This window comes from Salvelinus namaycush, chromosome 7 (genome assembly GCF_016432855.1).
Source record: "Salvelinus namaycush isolate Seneca chromosome 7, SaNama_1.0, whole genome shotgun sequence".
NCBI classification, from domain to species: Eukaryota; Metazoa; Chordata; class Actinopteri; order Salmoniformes; family Salmonidae; genus Salvelinus; species Salvelinus namaycush.
Window position 1 is genome coordinate 58,677,318 of NC_052313.1, and position 17,781 is coordinate 58,695,098.

At 50.7% G+C, this 17,781-nt stretch overlaps 1 protein-coding gene across 1 annotated transcript; it reads right to left on the minus strand.

Annotated features, from left to right (window-relative positions):
- Positions 1-302: 302 nt before the first annotated feature.
- Positions 303-4,191, minus strand: LOC120050580 (alpha-crystallin A chain-like). Its single transcript, XM_038997174.1, has 3 exons — positions 3,994-4,191; positions 1,976-2,098; positions 303-545 (listed from the first exon to the last, which is right to left on the minus strand). Exons 1-3 carry the CDS (start codon positions 4,189-4,191, stop codon positions 333-335), a joined length of 534 nt encoding a protein of 177 aa, XP_038853102.1. The 3' UTR covers positions 303-332.
- Positions 4,192-17,781: the final 13,590 nt, after the last annotated feature.

Genomic DNA, 17,781 nt, shown 5'->3' on the forward strand with positions numbered 1-17,781 from the left:
CATGGGTCATGAATCATAATCAGAACCAGAATATTAATACTGCCATAATAGTCTAGCGTAGTCTAAAAAAGGAGAAAATATTAGACTAGAAATACACTGATATCTTCTAAGTGTGGAGTCAGGGAGAGAGGGATTGGGGTAGGGTGGTGAGGGGAAGGGAGAGGGGCGAGGGGGTGGGGAGACTCTGGGGGTAAAGGAATATGTTGTTCAACCCTGCCCCAGCCACATGGCTGCTTTATTTGGAAGAGAAGCCCCCCTCTGCATGCCCCCTCCCGCCCTTCGACACCCCCCTGCATCCCCGGTGCAACCCGGCTGGCAGCACGCCCGTCTTCTTAAGAGGAGGGGGCAGCGTTAGTCTTGTCGTCGCGGGTGACGGGGATGCTGCGGTCGCCCCGGCCGAGGTCGCCACCGCCACCGGTGACCTTTGGGCCACAAAGGGTCAGGAGGCCGTCGGTGGACAGTGTGCAGGAGATAGCCGATTGGTCCACGCTGGAGGGGAGGCGGTAGCGGCGGTGGAACTCACGCGAGATGTAACCGTGGTCGTCCTGGAGACAAGAGAGAGAGAAATGAGGATGAGAGTAACGATATAGAGTGTCCACGTTCAACACTTTAGATGGAAAATTATGAAGGTTTTTGTAGTGCTTTTTAAATCATTATCCCTTCGCACTGTCTGTCAAATGTAGGCCTAACCATATGAATTCAGCCCTCTCTGAAAAAAACATCTGCGGCGGCTGGGAAGGACGTAAGAGAAAGCAAAACGTTCCTTAGTTACAACGGCTCCCCCACTCAGCCTGTCCCTGGAGGCCACTAACATCCAGAATGAAAATAAATGACGAGAGAGAGAGAGAGAGAAGAGAGAGAAGAGAGAAGAAAGAGAGAGAAGAGAGAGATAAGTAGCATATTGTAATCTAATTTAATGACGCTTAAATCTTACAAAGGAAAACTCAAAACATTGTGGGTCACGTTCACCTCTATGACTAACATACATCACATTTGTTCTGTGTCACCGTGTGGCCAAGGAAATTAAATGATCCCGAACAATGTGTCCCATTGTTTATGTAGGAATCCCTATCATTGGAGATGTTTTTCCCAGCAAAGTGTGTCAGTGTGTATAGTTTAGTCTGAGGACACGTAACTGCTTGGTTGTTTGACTTCATCCTGGCTGAACATGGGCCTTGAAAAGGGTTGAATTGAATTTGTATGAGGGGCAATGCGCCTAAGCCGACCAATTCCCAGAGTAAACAAAACACTCACTTAACGCACGTGTGAACAACACACACACACACATTCTTTGAATTCATTCGGTTGAGAAATTCTCCTCTGACTCAAAATGTTGAATCTAATAACACATCTTGTTAGCATCTCTTTGAGGACGTGGCTGGTTAAAGCTGGTTGTTGTAGCAGTGGCTCTGTCTAGGTAGTTGGAATGAGCAACCTGCCTAAGGATGAATGCACTGACCTGGAAAGCACAGTGATGACAGTATCTGGTGTGCTTGTTGCTGGTATTACTGCCACAGGTTGTTTCCATGTGACAGATGTGCAGGCACTCACACTATACCTGTACAGTATATACAGTATGTCACAGGAGGTTGGTGACACCTTAATTGGGGAGGATGGGTTCGTGGTAATGACTGGAGCGGAATCAGTGGAATGGTATCAAATATATCAAACACGTGGTTTCCATGGTTTCCAGGTGTTGATTCCATTCTATTTGTTTCGTTCCAGACATTATTATGAACCATCAACAGCCCCCACTGATATATATGTGCACATGTGAGAAACCAGGCTTTGGTGTTCCAAGCCATAGTAGACGGATTGTGTTTGAACTCAGGAGTGGGTGTACTACCACAAGTCATAGTTAAAGTTTTGAGCTAGCTCGGCCTGTCTGTCCAGAGAGATTAGGGTGTGTGCTGCTTGGATGGGGATGAAATCTTAACCCATCCAACCAGGGGTCACCGATGGTGGGAGGCCTCACCTGTCTCTCTCCATGCTTGCCCTGGATCTCCACGTAGTCATCAGTCACCTTTACGTTGAGTTCATCAGGAGAGAAGTGCTTCACATCCATGAAGACCGAGAACTTGTCCCTGTCGGACCTCACCTGGAGAGATAGAGGGAAAGGGGTTGAAGGTTAAAGGTCACAGGTGGCGGGAACCTGGTAACCACAGTGATGCTCATCTTCTGAAATGTAGTTTTTTCCCCCATATAAGTTCAGTTCTATATGTTGTCATGGAGTCATATCTCAGAGAGATATGAAGAAGATTATCCATTTCTAAAGTGTGTATATAGATGCTGCAAAACAAAATGTGTGTCACTCGTCACCAAAACACTAGATGTTGTTTGGACATCGAAATTCTGCTATCCTGGCATATAACCCAAGTTGAAATGCAGTTTGAGCTAGTAATGGAATGAGTCAGTATATTATGGGCAGGACAGAGCATGACTCTGTTTGGCCTGGTTTAGACTAGGTGGATAACACTGCAGCAGTCTCTGAGCTCCTCCCTGCTGAGAATCACTCAAGATTAGTGCATTCCATTTGCTGCACATTTTCAACGTACTTGCAATAATCTTGCAAACTGCAAAATGCACTTCTTATCGTTGTTTACAGCTCCAGCAGTGGGGATATTTGACCTCTCTGTTCTCTGTACTCTCTTATGACAATCAGCAACATCTACTACAGCTGTATAGGATAGCAGGATGTCGTAGCCATTCAATAACAGATCTGGCTAGCGCTACTGCTGTCATAGCCATTCAATAACAGATCTGGCTAGCGCTACTGCTGTCATAGCCATTCAATAACAGATCTGGCTAGCGCTACTGCTGTCATAGCCATTCAATAACAGATCTGGCTAGCGCTACTGCTGTCATAGCCATTCAATAACAGACCTGGCTAGCGCTACTGCTGTCGTAGCCATTCAATAACAGATCTGGCTAGTGCTACTGCTGTCATAGCCATTCAATAACAGATCTGGCTAGCGCTACTCCTGTCATAGTCATTCAATAACAGACCTGGCTAGTGCTACTGCTGTCATAGCCATTCAATAACAGACCTGGCTAGTGCTACTGCTGTCATAGCCATTCAATAACAGATCTGGCTAGTGCTACTGCTGTCATAGCCATTCAATAACAGATCTGGCTAGCGCTACTCCTGTCATAGCCATTCAATAACAGATCTGGCTAGCGCTACTGCTGTCATAGCCATTCAATAACAGACCTGGCTAGCGCTACTGCTTCTCTCTGATTTGGTATAGGGACTTCCCCAGGGTCATGTCCTTGCCTTCCCCACTCAGCTTTCTCTTCTCTATAACTGTTACATCTCCCTGTATTAGTAACGAATTCAGTGTAGGCCTCCTAGATTAAATACATTGAGTTTCTCTGTGAAAGATATGCACACATAGACCACCTTAGGGGCAATTACAGTGCAATTCAAATCTGTCCAATCTCAGTCCATTTTGCGAATCCTCTTTTTTAATGAAAACTGTAGAGGATGTAACCAATGCATCATGGCACTAATAACCCAGCTTCAATTGATTTATTGTACCCTTATTTTACCAGGTCTGTTGACTGAGACCACATTCTCATTTACAGCAACGACCTGGAGAATAGTTACAGGGGAGAGGAGGGGGGGATGAATGAGCCGATTGTAAGCTGGGGATGATTCGATTCCCCCAAGGACACACAAGCTCTCTCTGTAAGCTAGGACAACATGCAGGCTCTTCTGTCTATGATATATTACATCTTTCCCCATCAAACACTGACAACCAAGTCTGCTTTCTATCCATAAAAATAGACAACAAAAAACATGCAAATTATACATTTGGGTAGTTTGAACTAAACTAAAGTGACCACAGATTTAGAATGATGGTGAATGAATAGGTCTTAGTGGATCCTATTCTTCCCCAGAGGATGGAGCAGGTGAGCCTGGTAAACCAGACTGAACACTTCCAATGCTGCGCACAGTGATCAATCAGTCAGGTGGAACAGGTTAGTTGTTACCTCAGACATGCCAGAGTTGGTGGAGTCCAGGAAGTTGCGGAACAGCGACTGTCTGTAGTAGGGGCTGATGGTGGAGGCAGCGTAGGGGAACAGGTCATAGTCGAACATGCCCTCCCCGAAAAACTGGTCAAAGAGACGGGCGGGATACATGGAACCCATGGCACGTCTGAACCAGGGGTGCTGGATGGGAATATCCATACTAGCGTAGGTTAGGTTTTAGCTCGACGGGCCCAAACTCGATACAGGCAGGTTCTTGCTGCTCGGCTTTAGCTCGGCTCGCTAGTGTCTGTGTTCTGTTAGGAGTAGAGAGAGAGAGGCGTGAGGGAGGACTAGAGATGCCGTGGGAGAGAAACAAAAGCAGCAGTAGTAGTAGAGAGGAGTAGGGGTCCCAAGTGATGCATATCCTCTCCTCTGCAGCCGCCCCCTCTTTATATACCTGTGGGGCAGAAAAGAGGGGCTTTAGTGCGGATCTCTGTGGAATGGCATTATCTCATGGTGGGACGGGCTCAGTCAGCAGAATTGGTGGGTGGTGTGCACGCTGGCCCGTTCATCTACAGCCTGGCCCTCGTAACGTGGCGGGACCTGTGCCAGCGCCAACCGGACGACAAGGGTCTGACAAAACAAGCCGAGGCTTGGCCTGTCGAGATGGTGAGGAAAAGGGGGAGATGGAGAGAGCAAGGGAGAGAGAGAGAGAATCAGGAGGTCAGGGGTGAAAAAAAATGGGTTGGTGGCACCTTAATTGTGGAGGACTGGCTCATAGTAATGGCTGGAAAGAATAAATAGAATGGTATTGAACAAATCAAAAACATGGTTTATCATGAGCCGTCCTCCCCTCAGCAGCCTCCTGTGGTTGGTGGGGTTTCTGACACTGGATACGGGGGATGGGAATTAAACCTGTCTGGATGTGGAGCACCGACATGCTCATCCTCTCTCTCTCTGTCTTTCACACACACACACACACACACACACACACACACACACACATACACATACACATACACATACACACACACACAGTATTGTTCTGGTACTTTGTTGGGATGAAGAGCAGACTTCAGTCACAGTACAGTCTGGGGGTGGCTGTGTGAGGGCGTGGAGCGGTCAACATCACAACAACAGCGGTCAAACATTGTGAGGATGGTATTTGTCCGATTGACCAGTATGGAATGTAAAGCAGAGGGAGAACAGCAGAGAAACAGCAGGGAAACAGCAGGTAAACAGCAGGGAAACAGCAGGGGAAACAGCAGGTAAACAGCAGGGGAAACAGCAGGTAAACAGCAGGGAAACAGCAGGGAAACAGCAGGGAAACAGCAGGTAAACAGCAGGGGAAACAGCAGGGAAACAGCAGAGGAAACAGCAGGTAAACAGCAGGGGAAACAGCAGGGGAAACAGCAGAGGAAACAGCAGGTAAACAGCAGGGGAAACAGTAGGGAAACAGCAGGGAAACAGCAGGGGAAACAGCAGGTAAACAGCAGGGAAACAGCAGGGGAAACAGAATGGGGAACAGCAGGGAAAACAGCAGGGAAACAGCAGGGGAAACAGTAGGGAAACAGCAGGGGAAACAGCAGGGAAACAGCAAGTAAACAGCAGGGGAACAGCAGGGAAACAGCAGGGAAACAGCAGGGGAAACAGCAGGTAAACAGCAGGGGAAACAGCAGGTAAACAGCAGGGAAACAGCAGGGAAACAGCAGGTAAACAGCAGGGGAAACAGCAGGGAAACAGCAGAGGAAACAGCAGGTAAACAGCAGGGGAAACAGCAGGGGAAACAGCAGAGGAAACAGCAGGTAAACAGCAGGGGAAACAGTAGGGAAACAGCAGGGAAACAGCAGGGGAAACAGCAGGTAAACAGCAGGGAAACAGCAGGGGAAACAGAATGGGGAACAGCAGGGAAAACAGCAGGGAAACAGCAGGGGAAACAGTAGGGAAACAGCAGGGGAAACAGCAGGGAAACAGCAAGTAAACAGCAGGGGAACAGCAGGGAAACAGCAGGGAAACAGCAGGGGAAACAGCAGGGAAACAGCAGGTAAACAGCAGGGGAAACAGCAGGGAAACAGCAGGGGAAACAGCAGGGAAACAGCAGGGGAAACAGCAGGGGAAACAGCAGGGAAACAGCAGGGGAAACAGCAGGGGAAACAGCAGGGAAACAGCAGGTAAATAGCAGGGGAAACAGCAGGGAAACAGCAGGTAAACAGCAGGGGAAACAGTAGGGAAACAGCAGGGAAACAGCAGGGGAAACAGCAGGGGAAACAGCAGGTAAACAGCAGGGAAACAGCAGGGGAAACAGCAGGGAAACAGCAGGGGAAACAGCAGGGAAACAGCAAGTAAACAGCAGGGGAAACAGCAGGGAAACAGCAGGGGAAACAGTAGGGAAACAGCAGGGGAAACAGCAAGGAAACAGCAGGGAAACAGCAGGGGAAACAGCAGGGGAACAGCAGGGAAAACAGCAGGGAAACAGCAGGGGAAACAGTAGGGAAACAGCAGGGGAAACAGCAGGGGAAACAGCAGGGAAACAGCAGGGAAACAGCAGGGGAAACAGCAGGTAAACAGCAGGGGAAACAGCAGGTAAACAGCAGGGAAACAGCAGGGGAAACAGCAGGGAAACAGCAAGTGAACAGCAGGGGAACAGCAGGGAAAACAGTAGGGAAACAGCAGGGGAAACAGCAGGGAAACAGCAGGGGAAACAGCAGGGAAACCGCAGGGGAAACAGTAGGGAAACAGCTGGGAAACAGCAGGGGAAACAGCAGGGAAACAGCAGGGGAAACAGTAGGGAAACAGCAGGGGAAACAGCAGGGAAACAGCAGGGGAGACAGCAGGGAAACAGCAAGGGAAACAGCAGGGAAACAGCAGGTAAACAGCAGGTAAACAGCAGGGGAAACAGCAGAGGAAACAGCAGGTAAACAGCAGGGGAAACAGTAGGGAAACAGCAGGGGAAACAGCATGGGGAACAGCAGGGAAAACAGCAGGGAAACAGCAGGGGAAACAGCAGGGAAACAGCAGGTAAACAGCAGGTAAACAGCAGGGGAAACAGCAGGGGAAACAGTAGGGAAAACAGCAGGTAAACAGCAGGGGAAACAGCAGGGAAACAGCAGGTAAACAGCAGGGTAAACAGCAGGGGAAACAGCAGGTAAACAGCAGGGGAAACAGCAGAGAAACAGCAGGTAAACAGCAGGTAAACAGCAGGGGAAACAGCAGGGGAAACAGTAGGGAAACAGCAGGGGAAACAGCAGGGAAACAGCAGGGGAAACAGAATGGGGAACAGCAGGGAAAACAGCAGGGAAACAGCAGGGGAAACAGCAGGGAAACAGCAGGTAAACAGCAGGTAAACAGCAGGGGAAACAGTAGGGAAAACAGCAGGTAAACAGCAGGGCAAACAGCAGGGAAACAGCAGGTAAACAGCAGGTAAACAGCAGGGGAAACAGCAGGGGAAACAGAATGGGGAACAGCAGGGAAAACAGCAGGTAAACAGCAGGGGAAACAGCAGGGAAACAGCAGGGAAACAGCAGGGGAAACAGCAGGGAAACAGCAGGGGAAACAGCAGGGAAACAGCAGGGGAAACAGCAGGGGAAACAGCAGGTAAACAGCAGGGGAAACAGCAGGGAAACAGCAGGGAAACAGCAGGGGAAACAGCAGGGAAACAGCAGGTAAATAGCAGGGGAAACAGCAGGGAAACAGCAGGTAAACAGCAGGGTAAACAGCAGGGGAAACAGCAGGTAAACAGCAGGGGAAACAGTAGGGAAACAGCAGGGAAACAGCAGGGGAAACAGCAGGTAAACAGCAGGGAAACAGCAGGGAAAACAGCAGGGAAACAGCAGGGGAAACAGCAGGGAAACAGCAGGGGAAACAGCAGGGAAACAGCAGGTAAACAGCAGGGGAAACAGCAGGGAAACAGCAGGGAAACAGCAGGGGAAACCGCAGGGAAACAGCAGGGGAAACAGCAGGGGAAACAGCAGGGAAACAGCAGGGGAAACAGCAGGTAAACAGCAGGGGAAACAGCAGGGGAACAGCAGGGGAAACAGCAGGGAAACAGCAGGTAAATAGCAGGGGAAACAGCAGGTAAACAGCAGGGTAAACAGCAGGGGAAACAGCAGGTAAATAGCAGGGGAAACAGTAGGGAAACAGCAGGGAAACAGCAGGGGAAACAGCAGGTAAACAGCAGGGAAACAGCAGGGGAAACAGCAGTGGAAACAGCAGAGGAAACAGCAAGTAAACAGCAGGGGAACAGCAGGGAAACAGCAGGGAAACAGCAGGGAAACAGCAGGGAAACAGCAGGGGAAACAGTAGGGAAACAGCAGGGGAAACAGCAGGGGAAACAGCAGGGAAACAGCAGGGAAACAGTAGGGGAAACAGCAGGGAAACAGCAAGTAAACAGCAGGGGAAACAGCAGGGAAACAGTAGGGAAACAGCAGGGGAAACAGCAGGGAAACAGCACGTAAACAGCAGGGGAAACAGCAGGGAAACAGCAGGGAAACAGCAGGGAAACAGCAGGGGGACAGCAGGGAAAACAGCAGGGAAACAGCAGGGGAAACAGTAGGGAAACAGCAGGGGAAACAGCAGGTAAACAGCAGGGGAAACAGCAGGTAAACAGCAGGGGAAACAGCAGGGGAAACAGCAGGGAAACAGCAGGGGAAACAGCAGGGAAACAGCAAGTGAACAGCAGGGGAACAGCAGGGAAAACAGCAGGGAAACAGCAGGGGAAACAGCAGGGAAACAGCAGGGAAACAGCAGGTAAACAGCAGGGGAAACAGCAGGGGAAACAGCAGGGAAACAGCAGGGGAAACAGCCGGGAAACAGCAGGGGAAACAGCAGGGAAACAGCAGGGAAACAGCTGGGAAACAGCAGGGAAAACAGCAGGGAAACAGCAGGGGAAACAGTAGGGAAACAGCAGGGAAACAGCAGGGAAACAGCAAGTAAACAGCAGGGGAACAGCAGGGAAAACAGCAGGGAAACAGCAGGGGAAACAGTAGGGAAACAGCAGGGGAAACAGCAGGGAAACAGCAAGTAAACAGCAGGGGAAACAGCAGGGGAACAGCAGGGAAAACAGCAGGGAAACAGCAAGTAAACAGCATGTAAACAGCAGGGGAAACAGCAGGGAAACAGCAAGTGAACAGCAGGGGAACAGCAGGGAAAACAGCAGGTAAACAGCAGGGGAAACAGCAGGTAAACAGCAGGGAAACAGTAGGGGAAACAGCGGGGAAACAGCAGGGAAACAGCAAGTGAACAGCAGGGGAACAGCAGGGAAAACAGTAGGGAAACAGCAGGGGAAACAGCAGGGAAACAGCAGGGGAAACAGCAGGGAAACCGCAGGGGAAACAGTAGGGAAACAGCTGGGAAACAGCAGGGGAAACAGCAGGGAAAACAGCAGGGAAACAGCAGGGGAAACAGTAGGGAAACAGCAGGGGAAACAGCAGGGAAACAGCAGGGGAGACAGCAGGGAAACAGCAGGGGAAACAGCAGGTAAACAGCAGGGAAACAGCAGGGAAACAGCAGGTAAACAGCAGGGGAAACAGCAGAGGAAACAGCAGGTAAACAGCAGGGGAAACAGTAGGGAAACAGCAGGGAAACAGCAGGGGAAACAGCATGGGGAACAGCAGGGAAAACAGCAGGGAAACAGCAGGGGAAACAGCAGGGAAACAGCAGGTAAACAGCAGGTAAACAGCAGGGGAAACAGCAGGGGAAACAGTAGGGAAAACAGCAGGTAAACAGCAGGGGAAACAGCAGGGAAACAGCAGGTAAACAGCAGGTAAACAGCAGGGGAAACAGCAGGGGAAACAGCAGGTAAACAGCAAGGGAAACAGCAGGGAAACAGCAGGTAAACAGCAGGTAAACAGCAGGGGAAACAGCAGGGGAAACAGTAGGGAAACAGCAGGGGAAACAGCAGGGAAACAGCAGGGGAAACAGAATGGGGAACAGCAGGGAAAACAGCAGGGAAACAGCAGGGAAACAGCAAGTAAACAGCAGGTAAACAGCAGGGGAAACAGCAGGGGAAACAGTAGGGAAAACAGCAGGTAAACAGCAGGGGAAACAGCAGGGAAACAGCAGGTAAACAGCAGGTAAACAGCAGGGGAAACAGCAGGGGAAACAGAATGGGGAACAGCAGGGAAAACAGCAGGTAAACAGCAGGGTAAACAGCAGGGAAACAGCAGGTAAACAGCAGGTAAACAGCAGGGGAAACAGCAGGGGAAACAGTAGGGAAACAGCAGGGGAAACAGCAGGGAAACAGCAGGGGAGACAGCAGGGAAACAGCAGGGGAAACAGCAGGGAAACAGCAGGGAAACAGCAGGTAAACAGCAGGGGAAACAGCAGGGAAACAGCAGGTAAACAGCAGGTAAACAGCAGGGGAAACAGCAGAGGAAACAGCAGGTAAACAGCAGGGGAAACAGTAGGGAAACAGCAGGGAAACAGCAGGGGAAACAGCAGGTAAACAGCAGGGAAACAGCAGGGGAAACAGAATGGGGAACAGCAAGTGAACAGCAGGGAAACAGCAGGGGAAACAGCAGGGAAACAGCAGGGGAAACAGCAGGGAAACAGCAGGTAAACAGCAGGGGAAACAGCAGGGAAACAGCAGGGAAACAGCAGGGGAAACAGCAGGGAAACAGCAGGGGAAACAGCAGGGAAACAGCAGGGGAAACAGCAGGTAAACAGCAGGGGAAACAGCAGGGAAACAGCAGGGGAAACAGCAGGGGAAACAGCAGGGGAAACAGCAGGGAAACAGCAGGTAAATAGCAGGGGAAACAGCAGGGAAACAGCAGGTAAACAGCAGGGGAAACAGCAGGGGAAACAGCAGGTAAACAGCAGGGGAAACAGTAGGGAAACAGCAGGGAAACAGCAGGGGAAACAGCAGGTAAACAGCAGGGAAACAGCAGGGAAAACAGCAGGGAAACAGCAGGGGAAACAGCAGGGAAACAGCAGGGGAAACAGCAGGGAAACAGCAAGTAAACAGCAGGGGAAACAGCAGGGAAACAGCAGGGAAACAGCAGGGGAAACAGCAGGGAAACAGCAGGGGAAACAGCAGGGGAAACAGCAGGGAAACAGCAGGGGAAACAGCAGGGGAAACAGCAGGGGAAACAGCAGGGGAACAGCAGGGGAAACAGCAGGGAAACAGCAGGTAAATAGCAGGGGAAACAGCAGGTAAACAGCAGGGTAAACAGCAGGGGAAACAGCAGGTAAACAGCAGGGGAAACAGTAGGGAAACAGCAGGGAAACAGCAGGGGAAACAGCAGGTAAACAGCAGGGAAACAGCAGGGGAAACAGCAGTGGAAACAGCAGAGGAAACAGCAAGTAAACAGCAGGGGAACAGCAGGGAAACAGCAGGGAAACAGCAGGGAAACAGCAGGGGAAACAGTAGGGAAACAGCAGGGGAAACAGCAGGGGAAACAGCAGGGGAAACAGCAGGGAAACAGCAGGGAAACAGTAGGGGAAACAGCAGGGAAACAGCAAGTAAACAGCAGGGGAAACAGCAGGGAAACAGTAGGGAAACAGCAGGGGAAACAGCAGGGAAACAGCAAGTAAACAGCAGGGGAAACAGCAGGGAAACAGCAGGGAAACAGCAGGGAAACAGCAGGGGGAACAGCAGGGAAAACAGCAGGGAAACAGCAGGGAAAACAGTAGGGAAACAGCAGGGGAAACAGCAGGTAAACAGCAGGGGAAACAGCAGGTAAACAGCAGGGGAAACAGCAGGTAAACAGCAGGGGAAACAGCAGGGGAAACAGCAGGTAAACAGCAGGGGAAACAGCAGGGAAACAGCAAGTGAACAGCAGGGGAACAGCAGGGAAAACAGCAGGGAAACAGCAGGGGAAACAGTAGGGAAACAGCAGGGAAACAGCAGGTAAACAGCAGGGGAAACAGCAGGGGAAACAGCAGGGAAACAGCAGGGGAAACAGCCGGGAAACAGCAGGGGAAACAGCAGGGAAACAGCAGGGAAACAGCTGGGAAACAGCAGGGAAAACAGCAGGGAAACAGCAGGGAAACAGCTGGGAAACAGCAGGGAAAACAGCAGGGAAACAGCAGGGGAAACAGTAGGGAAACAGCAGGGGAAACAGCAGGGAAACAGCAGGGGAAACAGTAGGGAAACAGCAGGGGAACAGCAGGGAAACAGCAAGTAAACAGCAGGGGAACAGCAGGGAAAACAGCAGGGAAACAGCAGGGGAAACAGTAGGGAAACAGCAGGGGAAACAGCAGGGAAACAGCAAGTAAACAGCAGGGGAAACAGCAGGGGAACAGCAGGGAAAACAGCAGGGAAACAGCAAGTAAACAGCAGGTAAACAGCAGGGGAAACAGCAGGGAAACAGCAAGTGAACAGCAGGGGAACAGCAGGGAAAACAGCAGGGAAACAGCAGGGGAAACAGTAGGGAAACCGCAGGGGAAACAGCAGGGAAACAGCAGGGGAAACAGCAGGGGAAACAGCAGGGAAACAGCAAGTGAACAGCAGGGGAACAGCAGGGGAAACAGCAGGGAAACAGCAGGGGAAACAGTAGGGAAACAGCAGGGGAAACAGCAGGGGAAACAGCAGGGAAACAGCAGGGGAAACAGCAGGGGAAACAGCAGGGAAACAGCAAGTGAACAGCAGGGGAACAGCAGGGGAAACAGCAGGGAAACAGCAGGGGAAACAGTAGGGAAACAGCAGGGGAAACAGCAGGGGAAACAGCAGGGGAAACAGCAGGGAAACAGCAGGGGAAACAGCAGGGGAAACCGCAGGTAAACAGCAGGGGAAACAGCAGGGGAAACAGCAGGGAAACAGCAGGGGAAACAGCAGGGGAAACAGCAGGGAAACAGCAGCTAAATAGCAGGGGAAACAGCAGGGAAACAGCAGGGAAACAGCAGGTAAACAGCAGGGGAAACAGCAGGTAAACAGCAGGGAAAACAACAGGGAAACAGCAGGGGAAACAGTAGGGAAACAGCAGGGGAAACAGCAGGGAAACAGCAAGTGAACAGCAGGGGAACAGCAGGGAAACAGCAGGGAAACAGCAGTGGAAACAGCAGAGGAAACAGCAAGTAAACAGCAGGGGAAACAGCAGGGGAAACAGCAGGGGAAACAGCAGGGGAAACAGCAGGTAAACAGCAGGGAAACAGCAGGTAAACAGCAGGGGAAACAGCAGGTAAACAGCAGGGAAACAGCAGGGAAACAGCAGGGAAAACAGCAGGGAAACAGCAGGGGAAACAGTAGGGAAACAGCAGGGGAAACAGCAGGGAAACAGCAGGGGAAACAGCAGGGAAACAGCAAGTAAACAGCAGGGGAAACATTAGGGGAACAGCAGGGAAAACAGCAGGGAAACAGCAAGTAAACAGCAGGTAAACAGCAGGGGAAACAGCAGGGAAACAGCAAGTGAACAGCAGGGGAACAGCAGGGAAAACAGCAGGGAAACAGCAGGGGAAACAGTAGGGAAACAGCAGGGGAAACAGCAGGGAAACAGCAGGGGAAACAGCAGGGGAAACAGCAGGGAAACAGCAAGTGAACAGCAGGGGAACAGCAGGGGAAACAGCAGGGAAACAGCAGGGGAAACAGCAGGGGAAACCGCAGGTAAACAGCAGGGGAAACAGCAGGGGAAACAGCAGGGAAACAGCAGGGGAAACAGCAGGGGAAACAGCAGGGAAACAGCAGCTAAATAGCAGGGGAAACAGCAGGGAAACAGCAGGTAAACAGCAGGTAAACAGCAGGGGAAACAGCAGGTAAACAGCAGGGGAAACAGCAGGGAAACAGCAGGGGAAACAGCAGAGGAAACAGCAAGTAAACAGCAGGGGAACAGCAGGGAAACAGCAGGGAAACAGCAGAGGAAACAGCAAGTAAACAGCAGGGGAACAGCAGGGAAACAGTAGGGAAACAGCAGGGAAACAGCAGGGGAAACAGCAGGGAAACAGCAGGTAAACAGCAGGGGAAACAGCAGGTAAACAGCAGGGGAAACAGCAGGGGAAACAGCAGGTAAACAGCAGGGGAAACAGCAGGGAAACAGCAAGTGAACAGCAGGGGAACAGCAGGGGAAACAGCAGGGAAACAGCAGGTAAACAGCAGGGAAACATCAGGGGAAACAGCAGGTAAACCGCAGGGGAAACAGCAGGGAAAACAGCAGGGAAACAGCAGGGGAAACAGTAGGGAAACAGCAGGGGAAACAGCAGGGAAACAGCAGGGGAAACAGCAGGTAAACAGCAGGGGAAACAGCAGGGAAACAGCAGGGAAACAGCAGGGGAAACAGCAGGGAAACAGCAGGGAAACAGCAGGGGAAACAGCAGGGAAACAGCAGGGGAAACAGCAGGGAAACAGCAGGGGAAACAGCAGGTAAACAGCAGGGGAAACAGCAGGGAAACAGCAGGTAAACAGCAGGGGAAACAGTAGGGAAACAGCAGGGGAAACAGCAGGGAAACAGCAAGTGAACAGCAGGGGAACAGCAGGGGAAACAGCAGGGAAACAGCAGGTAAACAGCAGGGAAACATCAGGGGAAACAGCAGGTAAACCGCAGGGGAAACAGCAGGGAAAACAGCAGGGAAACAGCAGGGGAAACAGTAGGGAAACAGCAGGGGAAACAGCAGGGAAACAGCAGGGGAAACAGCAGGTAAACAGCAGGGGAAACAGCAGGGAAACAGCAGGGAAACAGCAGGGGAAACAGCAGGGAAACAGCAGGGAAACAGCAGGGGAAACAGCAGGGAAACAGCAGGGGAAACAGCAGGGAAACAGCAGGGGAAACAGCAGGTAAACATCAGGGGAAACAGCAGGGAAACAGCAGGGGAACAGCAGGGGAACAGTAGGGAAACAGCAGGGAAACAGCAGGGGAAACAGTAGGGAAACAGCAGGGGAAACAGCAGGGAAACAGCAGGGGAGACAGCAGGGAAACAGCAGGGGAAACAGCAGGGGAACAGCAGGGGAGACAGCAGGGAAACAGCAGGGGAAACAGCAGGGGAACAGCAGGGGAGACAGCAGGGAAACAGCAGGGGAAACAGCAGGGGAACAGCAGGGGATGGGTGCAACTGAATGGGGCTATGTAGCCTACAGTGTCATCGGCCGTGTTAGGCCCCAGGGTTATGTAGCCTACAGTATAATGGGTGATGTTAGGCCCAGGGTTATGTAGCCTACAGTATCATGGGTGATGTTAGGCCCAATGTTATGTAGCCTACGGTATCATGGGTGATGTTAGGCCCAGGGTTATGTAGCCTACAGTATCATGGGTGATGTTAGGCCCAATGTTATGTAGCCTACGGTATCATGGGTGATGTTAGGCCCAGGGTTATGTAGCCTACAGTATAATGGGTCATGTTAGGCCCAGGGTTATGTAGCCTACAGTATCATGGGTGATGTTAGGCCCAGGGTTATGTAGCCTACAGTATCATGGGTGATGTTAGGCCCAGGGTTATGTAGCCTACAGTATCATGGGTGATGTTAGGCCCAGGGTTATGTAGCCTACAGTATCATGGGTGATGTTAGGCCCAGGGTTATGTAGCCTACAGTATCATGGGTGATGTTAGGCCCAGGGTTATGTAGCCTACAGTATCATGGGTGATGTTAGGCCCAGGGTTATGTAGCCTACAGTATCATGGGTCATGTACATGAATAAATACAGTAGCCTTCTTACAGTTTCTGTCTCTATTGATGTGTGTGTGTGTGTGTGTGTGTGTGTGTGTGTGTGTGTGTGTGTGTGTGTGTGTGTGTGTGTGTGTGTGTGTGTGTGTGTGTGTGTGTGCGTGAGAGAGAGAGCCGTTCTTTGTTTATGTCTGTCTGATCTGTGTGTGTCTGTATCATTGTGTTTGTGTGAAATAGCGTGCAAAATCATTTCTAAAGCAACAGTGTGTGTGTGTCTGAACCTGTGTGTGTGTGTGTGTCTGAACCATTGTGTGTGTGTGTCTGAACCAGTGTGTGTGTGTGTGTGTGTGTCTGAACCATTGTGTGTGTGTGTGTGTGTGTGTGTGTCTGAACCTGTGTGTGTGTGTGTGTGTGTGTGTGTGTGTGTGTGTGTGTGTGTGTGTGTGTGTGTGTGTGTGTGTGTGTGTGTGTGTGTGTGTGTGTGTGTGTGTGTGTGTGTGTCTGAACCATTGTGTGTGTGTGTCTGAACCAGTGTGTGTGTATTAAAGCCTAAGAACTCAGAGAGAGGAGCTATGCACCCAAACAGACCCCTCCACGCCCCCTGCACCCACCCCCAGTTCCCATGGCTCTGATCCCTCTCCCGGTGACTTCCCTCCGGGCCTCGCTCACTGCTGTATTAACCTAATCCCGCTGGGCTTTCACCCGGTCCAGCACAGAGACTTACACAAAGCAGCAGCCAGGCCCTTTTTCCAGCCCACAGACTCACCCGCCAAGACCAACCGGCCTCGGCCAGGGCCGAGCGCTTAGGGGACATTGTAGGGCTGGATGGAGGCCAGAGGGGGGATGGGGGTGCCGGACGCAGCGGGGGTTGTGGCTTGTTACAGCCCTGTCAGCAGGTTTAGGGGCAGAGAGGGTTTTATCAATGGGTCAGACAATGGAAGCCCTGGTCTGTGTATATCCTTCAGTACGCTAGACAGGTCAGGCTGTTCATCGTCAGCTCTGGTTGGAACATCGGTGTGTAACCTAACCTGGGGCTAACCTGAGGGTGTTGGGGATATTGATTATTGTACTGGAATGTTGAGGGAACTAGCACACAAGCATTTCACTGCACCTTTAATACATGCCGACTGTGTACGCTACCAATACAGTCTGATTTGTATTCCTTCCTTTAGGTGATCACAAAATGATAGTGAGTAGGGAAATAGGAAAGGAAGGAAATGTGGTAGACAAGGTTTGAATCCAGGTCTCCTGTGCACAACAAGACTGTTTTAGCACTCTGAGCTAAATTGGGGGTTTGGGCCTCTGGAAAGGTTACTCACCACACAAGTGTGATTCACTGAACCACCATTACTGAAGGATGGAAGGAAAGATGGGAGGGAAGAAGGAAGGATGGAAGGCTGGATAGATATAAGGAAAGAAGGAAGCCTTTAGAGGCCTTGCGTAGTGTGCTTGCTCTAGCTCAGGGGCAGGCAACCCTGTTCCTGGAGGCTGCAGGTACTGCAGGATGGTGTTCCAGCTTGACACCACACCTGGCCAACTGAGCTAATTGGTCAGTTCAGTGATGGCCTAACTTCAATACACCTGATCTTCCAGGCTGGTTAAATCAAAAATATAAAGTGGCACTGCAGGAGCAGTGTTGCCTACCCTACTCTACCTAGTTGTACAGTGGCTAAAATACTTCAGGAATTGACTAGTTTAGGCATTAATAAGTCACTGTTATTCAAAACTCAAGGAGCGGTCTATATTTCAATGGTTGAAATGATCATTGAGTTTATATGTTCCATTGATATTTGAAGTGTGATTTGGATTGGTCATAATGTGTTAACATGTAATAACTAAACAGCTTTCTGTCTGCGAGAGATGCTGTTTTCATGGTTGAAGGAAATTTCTAGCCTACAAGACTGACAATTATGCGAGGACTCACCATCCATGATATCAATATTATGGTTTTAACCGTGTTTGGATGATATATGACCCTCAAACTCAACTCTGGACCTCAAAGCTGGTTCCACTGCATTGTTTCCTTGTTTCCCTCTAATGAGGGACTGATTTAGACCGGGGACACCAGGTGTGTGCAATTAATTATCAGGTAGAAAAGAGAACCTGCAGGCTCCGGACCTCGTAGGGTCAGAGTTGAGTACCCCTGGTAGAGTGTCAGTTGAACTAAGCTCATGGGGCATTTATAAGTTGTATTCAAGAAATGTAACTAATTAAAAGTCCAAAAATGGATGTACCCTTTAAAACCCTAAACAGTACATTAAATAATGAATTGTTGCAAGCCC